The 11040-nt window shown below is 50.1% G+C and overlaps 5 protein-coding genes and 1 non-coding gene across 6 annotated transcripts; 3 read left to right on the plus strand and 3 right to left on the minus strand.

Moving 5' to 3' along the window:
* Window positions 1-808: 808 nt before the first annotated feature.
* Window positions 809-2091, minus strand: ACHE_21240A (putative NAD binding Rossmann fold oxidoreductase; the record flags this gene model as incomplete). The annotated part of the gene is made up of 5 exons (XM_043275302.1): window positions 809-1020; window positions 1070-1157; window positions 1205-1608; window positions 1658-1753; window positions 1809-2091. The coding sequence occupies 5 exons, from the start codon at window positions 2089-2091 to the stop codon at window positions 809-811; spliced, it is 1083 nt and encodes a 360-aa protein (XP_043134304.1).
* A 304-nt stretch (window positions 2092-2395) lies between these two features.
* Window positions 2396-3290, minus strand: ACHE_21241A (O-methyltransferase; the record flags this gene model as incomplete). The annotated part of the gene is made up of 2 exons (XM_043275303.1): window positions 2396-3190; window positions 3240-3290. 2 exons carry the CDS (start codon window positions 3288-3290, stop codon window positions 2396-2398), a joined length of 846 nt encoding a protein of 281 aa, XP_043134305.1.
* Window positions 3291-4062: 772 nt separating this feature from the next.
* On the plus strand, window positions 4063-5535 carry ACHE_21242S (uncharacterized protein; the record flags this gene model as incomplete). The annotated part of the gene is made up of 1 exon (XM_043275304.1): window positions 4063-5535. One exon carries the CDS (start codon window positions 4063-4065, stop codon window positions 5533-5535), a length of 1473 nt encoding a protein of 490 aa, XP_043134306.1.
* A 1058-nt stretch (window positions 5536-6593) lies between these two features.
* ACHE_21243S (uncharacterized protein) lies at window positions 6594-7686 on the plus strand (the record flags this gene model as incomplete). Its single annotated transcript, XM_043275305.1, has 3 exons — window positions 6594-6749; window positions 6812-7146; window positions 7203-7686. The coding sequence occupies 3 exons, from the start codon at window positions 6594-6596 to the stop codon at window positions 7684-7686; spliced, it is 975 nt and encodes a 324-aa protein (XP_043134307.1).
* A 440-nt stretch (window positions 7687-8126) lies between these two features.
* ACHE_21244S (uncharacterized protein) lies at window positions 8127-8753 on the plus strand (the record flags this gene model as incomplete). The annotated part of the gene is made up of 1 exon (XM_043275306.1): window positions 8127-8753. One exon carries the CDS (start codon window positions 8127-8129, stop codon window positions 8751-8753), a length of 627 nt encoding a protein of 208 aa, XP_043134308.1.
* Window positions 8754-8991: 238 nt separating this feature from the next.
* Window positions 8992-9063, minus strand: ACHE_t20025A. The gene has a single exon. It is a non-coding gene; the product is annotated as a tRNA-Glu (tRNA).
* Between the last annotated feature and the right edge of the window lie 1977 nt (window positions 9064-11040).

Genomic DNA, 11040 nt, shown 5'->3' on the forward strand with positions numbered 1-11040 from the left:
AAGAGAAGGGGCTCATCGTTCCGGGGCAAGTTAGCCCATTCTGCGTCTATCCGACTTGGGGCACCGTGAGTGCTGGCGACAGACAACCAGTGGAGGGGGGCGGCCATCAGGGAAGCGTTGGTCTCGGGGGATAAATCACCCATCCTTGTGAATTCGGGCGTCTTCGAAAGGTATATTGATAGGACAGTAAATGTGGGGACCGAGATGTGCAGATATATAGATGATGATGTACGGCTTGTCAAGGAAAAATTGTAATATGGTTGCGTCTGTCGTGGTCTGTAGAATATTTGGAAGAGCAGGTGCAATTCTGGGCCAAGGATATATATATATGCTATGAATGGAGCATTCACATCATTTGTATATAAGGAGCGCAGTGAAGATGACGGAAGTGAAACAAGGATGAAAAAGAAACATTTTAATAATTATGCCCCAATCGGTCCGCAACCCATGGTGATTGTTTTCATGGAACTATGAAAACTGTGACTGTTCAACGCTTCAACACCGCTCAGTGACTGATATCGACAAACACCGCCATCCGAGCAAGCAAACCAAGAAAGTACGAAAGTACATAGCGCGACCACAGCCCATGGATGAAACCCTTCCTTCCTGTATATAGATTCCCCCTCTTCTTTTCTCTCTAGATTCGATATTCCCATCGATGGCTACAATAGTTTAGATAGGAATTCAGTTCGTTATTATCTACTATTCCGAGCCCGTGACACAAACGGATCCAGAACATGCATCCACACCACAAATACAAAACCATAGATTTTCACAGCCGCAACATATAGACCCTGAAATTTTAACTCTAAACATCAAGAGTCTTCCCCAACTTCGAACTCTCCTGCGCCAGCTCAATTAATCGAATGACCTGTCCAGCTTCAACACCGCTGGCGGGAAGAGCGCCCTCTCCGGCAAGAGCCCGAGCGAGCTTGCGGTAGTACTCTGTCCAGGTTGGGGGCTCGACGGTGGGGTAGGTTTCCTTGATGGGGGTGCCGTTTTGGATCGTTGTCAAAGTACCTGGATTCGTTAGATTTGGTATTGAATCAAAAGGTGTAGTGCAGCTTACCATAGCGCTCGCTGGGCTCACGGCCATACCCGCTGTCCCAGGGCTTGATACCAGCCTTAAGGTGCTCTTCTTGGATGTCGAGGTGGAACTGCATCATATTAGCAACAATCAATGTCCCTCAGGAACACAGCATACCTTCTTGAAACTCCCCTTCTCACCTCTCACCCAAAACCTCAACTGCTCCTCCTCGGGACTAACAACCCCCGCCTTCGCGGTAACAAGCACCCCACCCCCGTAATGCAGCAGTACCGTAAACGAGTCCTCGAACCCAGAAGTATTAACCTCGCGCTGCGACCCAATGAAACCAGTAACCCGCTGCGGCAGCCCTAACAAATACACGACCTGGTCGAGCAGGTGTGTTCCAAGATCGTAGATGGCGCTGCCGCCGGGGATTACCTTGTTCTTCCACTTGGAGGCGTCGGCTGCGGGTTCTTGGGGGCGGTGGCGGTCGAAGTGGGTTTCGAATTCGACGACGCGGCCGAGGGAGCCGTTTTTGTAGAGTTTGGAGAGGGTTTGAAAGTCGGCGTCCCAACGGCGGTCTGTCGTTCGTTAACGAGTGTTTTTGATATAGAGGTAAGGTAAACGCACTCTGGTAAACGGCCAACAATTTCCCGTTCTTTTCCGCGATGGCGTTAAGCTCCTCTGCTTCCTTCGATGTAGGCGTAAACGGCTTCTCGCAGACAACTGTCTTCATTAGCACGACCACACCCCGAAAATTCAAACTGAATATAAAATTTACCATGCTTCCCACTCTCCAACGCCAACTTCACCAAATCAAAATGCGAATCCGGCGCCGTCGTAACAATCACCACATCAACCCCCGCATCCTTCACCATCTCCTCGGAGGTCCGGTATGACTTGATACCCGGGTGGTCCTTTTCAGCATCGTCGTCGGGCTTGGGGGTGCGCTGGACGACAGCGTAGAGCTTGAGCTCGGGAACTTCTTGGACGAAGGGGATGTGGAAGGTTTTGGCGCTGAAGCCGTAGCCTACGACGCCGATGTTCCAGGTTTTGGAGGCCATGATTGATTGGTAGTTGAGATTGGAATATGCGAGAATCGAGGGGGATGTAAATGCAATGCAATGCAAGAGAAGGAGAAAAGAATTTTTTATAGAAAAGAGAGAAGAGCTCTTGTATGACTACAGCTGACTATATAAAGCGCGGGGAAGGTCCATGCGATGGCAAGCGGGGCAGTCAAAGGCCGACTCTCGGAATTCATTTCGGGGCCCCGGTTTGTCATCTCGGTTCCGGAGACACAATTCCAGACAATAATGATGGATGTTCATTTCTCGTACTAACAATAACCTATTCTAGTAAACCGCCGAATTAAGCCTTCTCCTCTCCCACACACCGGGTTACCTCCACGGCATCCCCCAACCCCTCCGGCTGGTGCAGCGTACTCTCATACACCAGATTCGGGTTACCGACCACATCAAATAACGGCTTGTCGTCCTTGCCCACAAACGCCTGTGCAGTCCACTCCGAAATGCCCCGCTTGTCATAATCCCCCGCCGTACTCTTCTTCGCCGCCTCCCGCTTCTGCTCGACCGTGCTCCGCACGTACTCCAGATATGGCGGGTTGCCGGGATAGATGACGTTATCGGCCGCGAGCACGGATCCGCGAGAGACCATGCCGAGATGCTCGCATAGTTTGAGGTCACTGGTGTAGCCGGGTTTGTAATGGTCGATGAACATGAGTTCGACGTGCTTTACCTCGCCAGTGGCGTGGAGCTTGTGCAGCGATGCGTCGCTGCGACCGACGATGATTTTCACCACGTCGCGCAGCCCAGCTAGATCAACCAGCATGTTCGCAATAGCAGCGAACACGGGGTTCAGCTCCAGGCTTAGGTATCTCTTCCCGCCGTTGCGACGCACGGCGTCGCCGAATAGAATGGCCGAGTAGCCGACGTAGCAGCCCAGTTCAATCATGGTGTGCGGCTTGACCTCGTCGATGAGGTCCGTGACGACCTTGCCCTTTTCGGAACCCACGTTAATGAAGAGATACTGTTTGCCGAATTCGTCGATGAGGTCGAGGACTTTTTGCGGGTGGCCTTGGATGGCGTCGAGGTTGGGCTGGCTGTAGATGAACTCGAGGAGTTTGAGCTCGCGGCCGTCGTTGTTCTTGCCTGTTAGTCTTTATCGAGGGTATGGTTGGAAGAGGAAAGCTTACCCAGGCGCCTCCTTGGGTAGGGGGCTTGGAGGGGTCAAGGGTTTGGGCCATTGCTGCTGTAGTCTATAGTATTCAGTACTGAAAGCTTCGTCTGAGTGTGAAGTGATGTTAGATGATGAAATGAGGCGAGTGTTACACGCTATATATACCCTGAGGTCTTACTGTACGGAGTAGGCAGTCGGGGATAACCACCTCAGTGGTACAGCGGAAACGTCGGCATTCCACACAGCGTCATCCCTTCCCAAGGCAAAGCTGAAGTAGATCGCTCGGGGTCGGAGTTGCTGGTAAACTCCGTTCCAAGTCCTTACAGGTAAACCATGTCGGCCTTATGATAGATGAGATTATCTGATAATCTCATGACTCGGAGTTATGGTGGTGCTGTGGGGGTCATCGCTCTAGTTCGGACTCGGTGATCGGGTCTAACTCAGGCCTCAGAAACCAATTGTTGCCATAATTTCCAGGCATAATTTTTAATCAAATCCAGCAGGCGGTGATGAGTGGAATTGCCAGTGGCATATGCAAAACACTCAGTCCAACGCAATGTCGTGCATCGATAAGCGGTGTCTGTCACTGATTCTATAGGAGCTGAATCTTCTTCTGAGCAGCGAACCAAGCCAGCAATGCCCAGTACAACTCATTCTAAGCAATCCAGTGCAGCGGTGACGTGGTCATCATGATAACATCTCCCGGGCTGTCCGGCGTTGATAGTACCTAGTAGAACTCCCGTACCTAGTAGAAATCCCAGCCTCGGCTTTTTCAGTTTCATCTGATCCTCCCGTCTCACCAACAATCTCTTCATCCTTACTTCAACTAGCAACTAACAATGGCCGTCTCTACGGTTCGACGGGTCCTGGGCTCGATTCCCAAGTCTCAGCGCTTCGATTTCATCCGCACAATGCTACACACGCTATTTCGTTTACTGCGCATCGTTATCTCATTCGTGCTGTTGCCGTTGGATAACGCCGTCCTGCTCGGGACGTACTTTGGTCACTATCTCACCCTGCTTCGATTAGCCGTGTACCGTCCTCGCCAGGCGATTCCTCGCGATGCGGAATTCCGTCAGAAAACCGTTCTCATAACTGGTGTCAATTCTTTGCATGGGTTGGCTGTGGCAAGACGCTGGTATCATGAGGGGCATCGGGTGATTGGGGCGGACATGATGGACTCGCCGATTCGGTCGGGCGAGAGCATGTCCAAGTCGCTGGCGGCATTTTACGATGTCGTCAAGACGCAATATATTTCGCAGTTGGTGGATATCGTGCATAGAGAAAAGGTGGATGTGTGGATACCTTGTTCGGAGCAGGTGGATACCATGGAGGATGCGGTTGCGAAGAATATCATCGAGAGTCGGACCGAGTGTCGGTGTATCCAGCTGGATCCGGAACTGGCGAGTCGGTTTGGTTCGCCGGAGTCGTTGAGAGAGTATCTAGTCGAGAGGGACTTGCCTGTTGTTGAGAATCATCAGGTGCAGTCGCGGGACTCGGTTCATAAGATTCTGCATCGGTCGCCTAGTAAGGCGTATCTCATGCGGAGGGCTCGTGGGCAGGATACCCGGCCTGTTATGCTGCCGAAGAGGACGCTTAGTATGACGTATCACGAGGTCAGCGAGATCCAGATCAACAAGGACAATCCGTGGATTTTGCAGCAGCAGACCCGTCTGGGAGAGTTTATTGCGGAGGTGCTGGTCGTCCAGGGACAGGTCAAGGCTATCAAGGTTAGACCTGGGGATCTACAGTCGGCGTGGGGTGCTTCGCGCTTGGATCAGGGACTGGCTATATCCATCCACCGTCTTATGGATAGGTTCGCGGTGAAGGGTGGCTCTCGTCTGACCGGACACCTTGCTGTTCATCTAATGGTGGACGAGGAGTTTGATGCCAACTCTGTCCGACATGTCCTGCACATCGCACACTGTACCCAAGGCGCCGCAGCCGTCAAGACATTACTTCAGGGCCCATCATCCGATATAGTCACCGGCTACCTATCCGTCCTAGCATCGCAAGCCACCGAAGCCTCAGGCCAACTAAGCGAAACCCCATTTGAAGATGTCAAAGCTACCATCGCAACCACAGACAGAGCAAAGGAATCGAACACAAACACGCTGAAGAAGATCCTCTCTCCAACCTTCCTAGTCCAACAAGCAAAAGAAGCTGCCTGGGAAGTCTGCCACGTACCCTTCTGGAAAGACCCGCGCTTCTCCTACTCCGACCCGTTTCCGTGGTGGTGGCATACACATGTCTACATGCCATTCCGGGAGATTGGGGTGGCTTTGTATCGAGCGCCGTTGAAGCAGGATTGATGGATCAGACCATTTGGATGAATTACGATTGATGTGATTGATGTGATTGATGTGCGATGTTTCGGTCTACGATGAATGCGAGGAATGGTATCTGCATTGTTGGCGTATTATTTGCTTTTGGATATTATTAGACTTGAATTGATTTTGGTTAGTCTTGGTTATTCTGCAGCATATGTCATACATAGCCTAATCTGGCAACCCCGCCAAAGTGGCTTGTGTTCTTAAAAAAGAACAGCGTTGCCAGGGTTCTGCTGGGGCCTTGAATATACAAGTGCAGGTAGGGTGTACAAGTAATGGAATCAGAGGTCTTTCTGTGGACGAGTATATGGAGTACAGAGTAGTAAATAACTATATTGGCGGCTTGTAGTGTGGAATTTATTGTCACATAGCGCCGTCACCAGAGCGACGAGTATCGATAGCTGCACCCCACGCATAAACAATTCGCTTGTAGAGTAGAAGACCAACAACACAATAATATGCACACTCGTCCTCACTCGTGCCTATTCCGTACTGTAGATTTGTTCAGCACAGTAGTTCATTTGAATAAAACGTGTATTCACAACTGTGGCGTGTGGCGCTGGCGCATAAACCCTCGTCGCGGCACAAGGCAGTATGACATTCCGCCCAGCATAATTAATTATCCGCTGTGGCTTCCCTCTTCTCTCTGCTTCTCTTCTCGACTTTGTTTCATCTCTGCTTCTCCATACATTTTCCTTCTCCGTATCTTTTCTCTTTGGATACGGTTGACTCTCTTATGCTACTACATCCGTTGATCGGTTGTTGCCTGTTGAATTCATTCCGGTTGGTTTCTGGATGCCCACGTAAACAATAGCATTGCACGACTTTCGCTTTATGCAGTTACGAGCGACGACACATCTTCATCTTTGCAAAGAAAGAATTTAGAGAGATTATTTATCGCATATCGTCTTTCATCTGTTCAAATTCGAATACCCGAGTGAGTCTCGCGAGTCAGACACCAGCAACCTTGACCGTCAGCACCGCTACCCGAACCACCCAAACATCTCTGAATCTCGATTTCGCACTCGAATCCAACCACCATGAAGCTGGCACGGCCTTCAGTCAATCCAGGGCGGATGAAGAACATCATCCACGGCTGCCAGGCCCTCCTCATCTTCCTCGCATGGGCTCTGACTATCGCGGTGTGGACGAAGGGTGATGGCATTGATGGACGGACAGCTTGGTATTGGGCTTTGGTGAGTTTTTGCGCTTTCATCATTACAGATTCGAGACAAAATGCTAATAGGTTCGTGTGAAGTGCTGGTTTAGTATCCCCGGTTTAATCTACCTCGTCGCTGTGCCGATATGGCCGCGGGCCCGGCGATTCGGAAACGTTTATGCCTTTGCGAGCGTTGATATGTTGTATGCTGTTTTGTGGTTTGCGGCGTGGGTTTGTGTTGCGTCGTATGTGGCTCAGGGCAAGGCGGAAGGGAAGGATAGCGATTCGGATAAGGACAAGGACAGCAACAAAAGCAATAAGCGGGCCAGTGACAGCGATAGCAGCAGCAAGGGCGGATGCGATAACTGGAAGTATGGCAGCGCGGCCAAGTGCAAGATTAGTACGGCTACAGTGATCTTTGGGGTTGTCATTTTGTGAGTTCCCGACATTCCAACCGGCCTTGTAATATGCTAACGGGTGTTGGTGATAGCCTCCTCTTCGTTGTCACGGCTTTCATGTCCTTCCGCAACGTCGTGCACTTCCGTCGCACCGGTACCCTGCCCGACGCAGTCTCCGACCCCAGTTTCGCGGCACACTCCAAGGCCGCTTTCTCCTCGACTCCCGTCCACGACTTCGACGAGGAAGAAGAAGGCGACTTTCGCTCTGGTCGCGGCAACATGGCATCCTCCGCACGCAGCGACCGCGACGAAGACTACGCTCTCCTTGAACAAAGCGAAATCGACGATCTGGGCCACCACCCTGGCCGTTCCGCGCTATCCGGCGGGTATGATCCCACTGCATCTACGATGACGGGAGGAAGCAGCGTTCTGCATGATTACAGCACAACTAGCTATGGCGGTGCATATGGCCAGCACTACGGGGCACCGTCAGAGTATCCAGCGACAGAGTATCCGCCGACGGAGTATCCGCCAACTGATTATGGATCGAGTTTGAATGGTCATGGTCATCGTTAGGGGGGTCGGATATTGACGACCAGTTATTTCTTGTTTTGTTGTCATCGAGCGGTGTTGCGGGCGTATATCCATCTCTGTTCTCTTGTTTTGTGATTAGTTGAGCATGAGAGGTTGTCTGATTGTATGCATAAATAGCTATGATTCCCTAGTCTTGCTTTGTAGTCGCCGTGCATATCGGAGTAAAATATTCTGCCACCGCCTTCAGTCCATGCTTTTGGACAGCTTGCCAGCTTCACAACTACACATCAACAACACTCGAGTCTTTTATCTTAACTCGTATCGTGGAGCTGGGCTTCCGTACTTCTTGATACACACTTCAATAACATTCCCTGCATCCTGTGAGTGGCTCCATTCTACTCTGTCCCTAACCTCTATACTAACACTAAACCAGCCATCGAAGAACCATTACAATTATCCAAAACGACAGCCAAACAACAACCATGTCCGCAATCGACCTCTTCACCCAATACTCCCTCCATCTCGACCCCTCCAGCAAAGCCATCACTTACCCACCCCCGTCAACCCCGGCAGTCGACACCGAACTCACGTACCTAAACACCCTCCACCGCTCCCTCCTCTCCCTCGAAACGCCTAACAACATCCCCCCACCTCCGTTACCCATAAACCCCAAGCGCAGCGCCCAAATCACCAAACTCCGCGACACCGCCAACACAGCCTACCGCAAAAACAACCACCCCGAAGCCATCAAACTCTACACCCTGACCATTGACATGGCGCTCTCGCGCCCCGGTTGGGAACCCGTCGCACTGGCGCGCGAGGAGTTAGCTGGGTTGTTTGCGAATCGCGCGCAGGCGTATATGGGTATGGGGAAGTGGGTGGAGGGGCTTGTGGATGCGCGGTGTAGTGTTGAGTGTAAGGGGGTGGGGAATGTGAAGGGGTGGTGGAGGGTTGGGAGGTGTTTGGGGGAGATGGGACGGTGGGAGGAGGCGAAGAATGTGATTGAGAAGGGATTGGAGCTTGAGGGGAGGGAGGGGGAGGGGGGGAAGGAGTTGTTGGGGCTTTTGGAGGAGGTTGAGGAGGGGTTGAAGAGGGCTGCGGCGAGTTGAGTGCGGTTGGTTGTGATTGGGGAGTCTTGCTATTTGTGATTTCCAATGCGGACTGGTTAATATGGTATAATGTTTCGGGTTGAGTCTTGTTCGGGTTTGATATGGCTGTTATATGTATGGGATTGTATTTATCACGGTCTTCAAGTGAAGCATTGTATTTTGTTATCTTGCAATGCATCTGAAAAACAATCAGGACTGGAGCAAAAATATTGAAGTTGACTGTAATCGGTCCAAAAAATTCCGACACGGGGAATCGAACCCCGAGCTGCCGTGTGAGAGACGGCGATGTTAACCATTACACCATATCGGAGTGGCCTGGCGAATTACGCCTTTAGGTTTGATTTTGACCCTTGGGGTTTAGCATCCTGTGTCTCATGCACCTCCGTGCGTGCTTCGATCAGCCGCGTGCACGGCCCCCCTACACAGCCTACTTCGAAATCTTGGCAGCCTTCGATTGGCTACCTACTTGTAGTTGGTTTCAGCCTGTGTATGTCCCATGAACCAAACATGTCCTACAAATCCTGTTGCTACATGCGTCTGTGGCCATCCATCACTTTCTGACTCAACAAGTTATCGCACGTCAACCTATGATTTGAAGCCAGACATACAGATAGTACAGTCAGCTGAAAGCAGCCGTGCGTCGGACTCAAAAAAAAAAAAAAGTTGACAGAGCACAATGACTTGACATTGTTTCAGCGGACATCAGAAAGACCAAGAGCAACTTTTATTTATGGCAAGATTATATTTATATACTAAACCGATTTACAGGAAGCCATGGATACTAGCAAAGTGTGGACGACATGCTCCAGTCTGAGGATTACCCACCCATCCCACTTGCCTTTACTTTCCTCATCATGTTCTTCCTCTTTTTCTCTTCAGCTCATCATCACCATTACCAGCTGATATCAGCTGATGTAGCATACGAATATCACCTGTCTTGCTGGCCTCTCATTTGTCTTTCCTGTAGCACTTTATATACACAAGTCTCTTCACATAGCCACAATCACATCTTCCTCGTGTATGCTGCATGTACGAAAGTACAGTATGCGGGGTCTGAGGTCGGCGTCTCGTAGTAATAATTGACATTTATGACTATTGGGATTTATTGCAGTTACTTTTACCACTGATTTTACCCAATTTTCATCCATGACAGCCTCGTGACTCGGGAATCTAAATTTATTCTGTATACACGCCTGTATACCGCTTTGTTGAAATACCTGGCTGCCGTGCAGAGCATTTTTATTGTTTGTGAGATTTGTTTTATCACCAACAAAATGAAGCTTCAATTGGTTGAGCTCGATTCAGCCGACAACGATACAGCAGAGATCACTTGCCGTCGTATTTACGCCAACTTAAATTCACCCCCTGATTATGAGGCGATTTCATATGAATGGGGCTCTGGCAGAAACTATCGCACCATTAATCTTGATGCATCAATCGTTGAGGTTTCAGACCATCTCTTCGAGGCGTTCCGTGCCCTACGATACTCAGACAGAAAAAGGTTGCTTTGGGTTGACGGGTTTGGCTTGGATCAAGACACTCCAGAGCTGCACCTTCTTAGGGAAACATTTTCTAGAGCAAAATCCGTCATCATTTGGCTGGGAGTCGAGAATTCGCTCACCAAGACCGCCTTTGAGGTCATGAAATCCCTGGCATATATCGCTCGAGAACGGGATATGAGGTACTCAAACATCGTTAGGCTTATGATTAGGGAGCGACCAAGCCATGGCTCCCTCTTCCGGGGCACAAATGACATGGTATGTGTCCATGGTCCTCTCAACGAACCAAAAATATATTATTTACCTCGTCATCTCTCTTCCGATGACGATACAATCTTCAAGTTTAACGAGGACAGAGTTTGGAGAGAAATTGATGGAATTTTCTCCAACACCTATTTTGGTAGAGCTTGGATTCTCCAGGAAGTTGCAACAGCAGCAGAAGTAATCGTGTTTCGTGGGAAACATAATATGCCATGGCCAATCTTTTGGGCCGCATATCAGGGACGTTTCATTTTCGCTTTCAAACGACCTGTGTCATCCGATGCAAAGGCCTGGGACTCCAACATCTGGGCAGTAAACGACGCTCGAGAAAGATTTAGAAAACATGATTCTTCAGACCTCGCCACAGTGTTGGCCACTCTTACATATTCAAAGAAGACTAGGCCGCATGATCATATATATGCTGCTATGGAACTTGCTAGACTGCCACCGAACCATCAATTGCTCGAGAACCAGTACAAGCAAACCATAGAAGAACTCTTTGTCAATGTTGCCTCTTTCATCATCAA

The sequence above is a fragment of the Aspergillus chevalieri genome, chromosome 2, assembly GCF_016861735.1.
Source record: "Aspergillus chevalieri M1 DNA, chromosome 2, nearly complete sequence".
Taxonomy (NCBI): domain Eukaryota; kingdom Fungi; phylum Ascomycota; class Eurotiomycetes; order Eurotiales; family Aspergillaceae; genus Aspergillus; species Aspergillus chevalieri.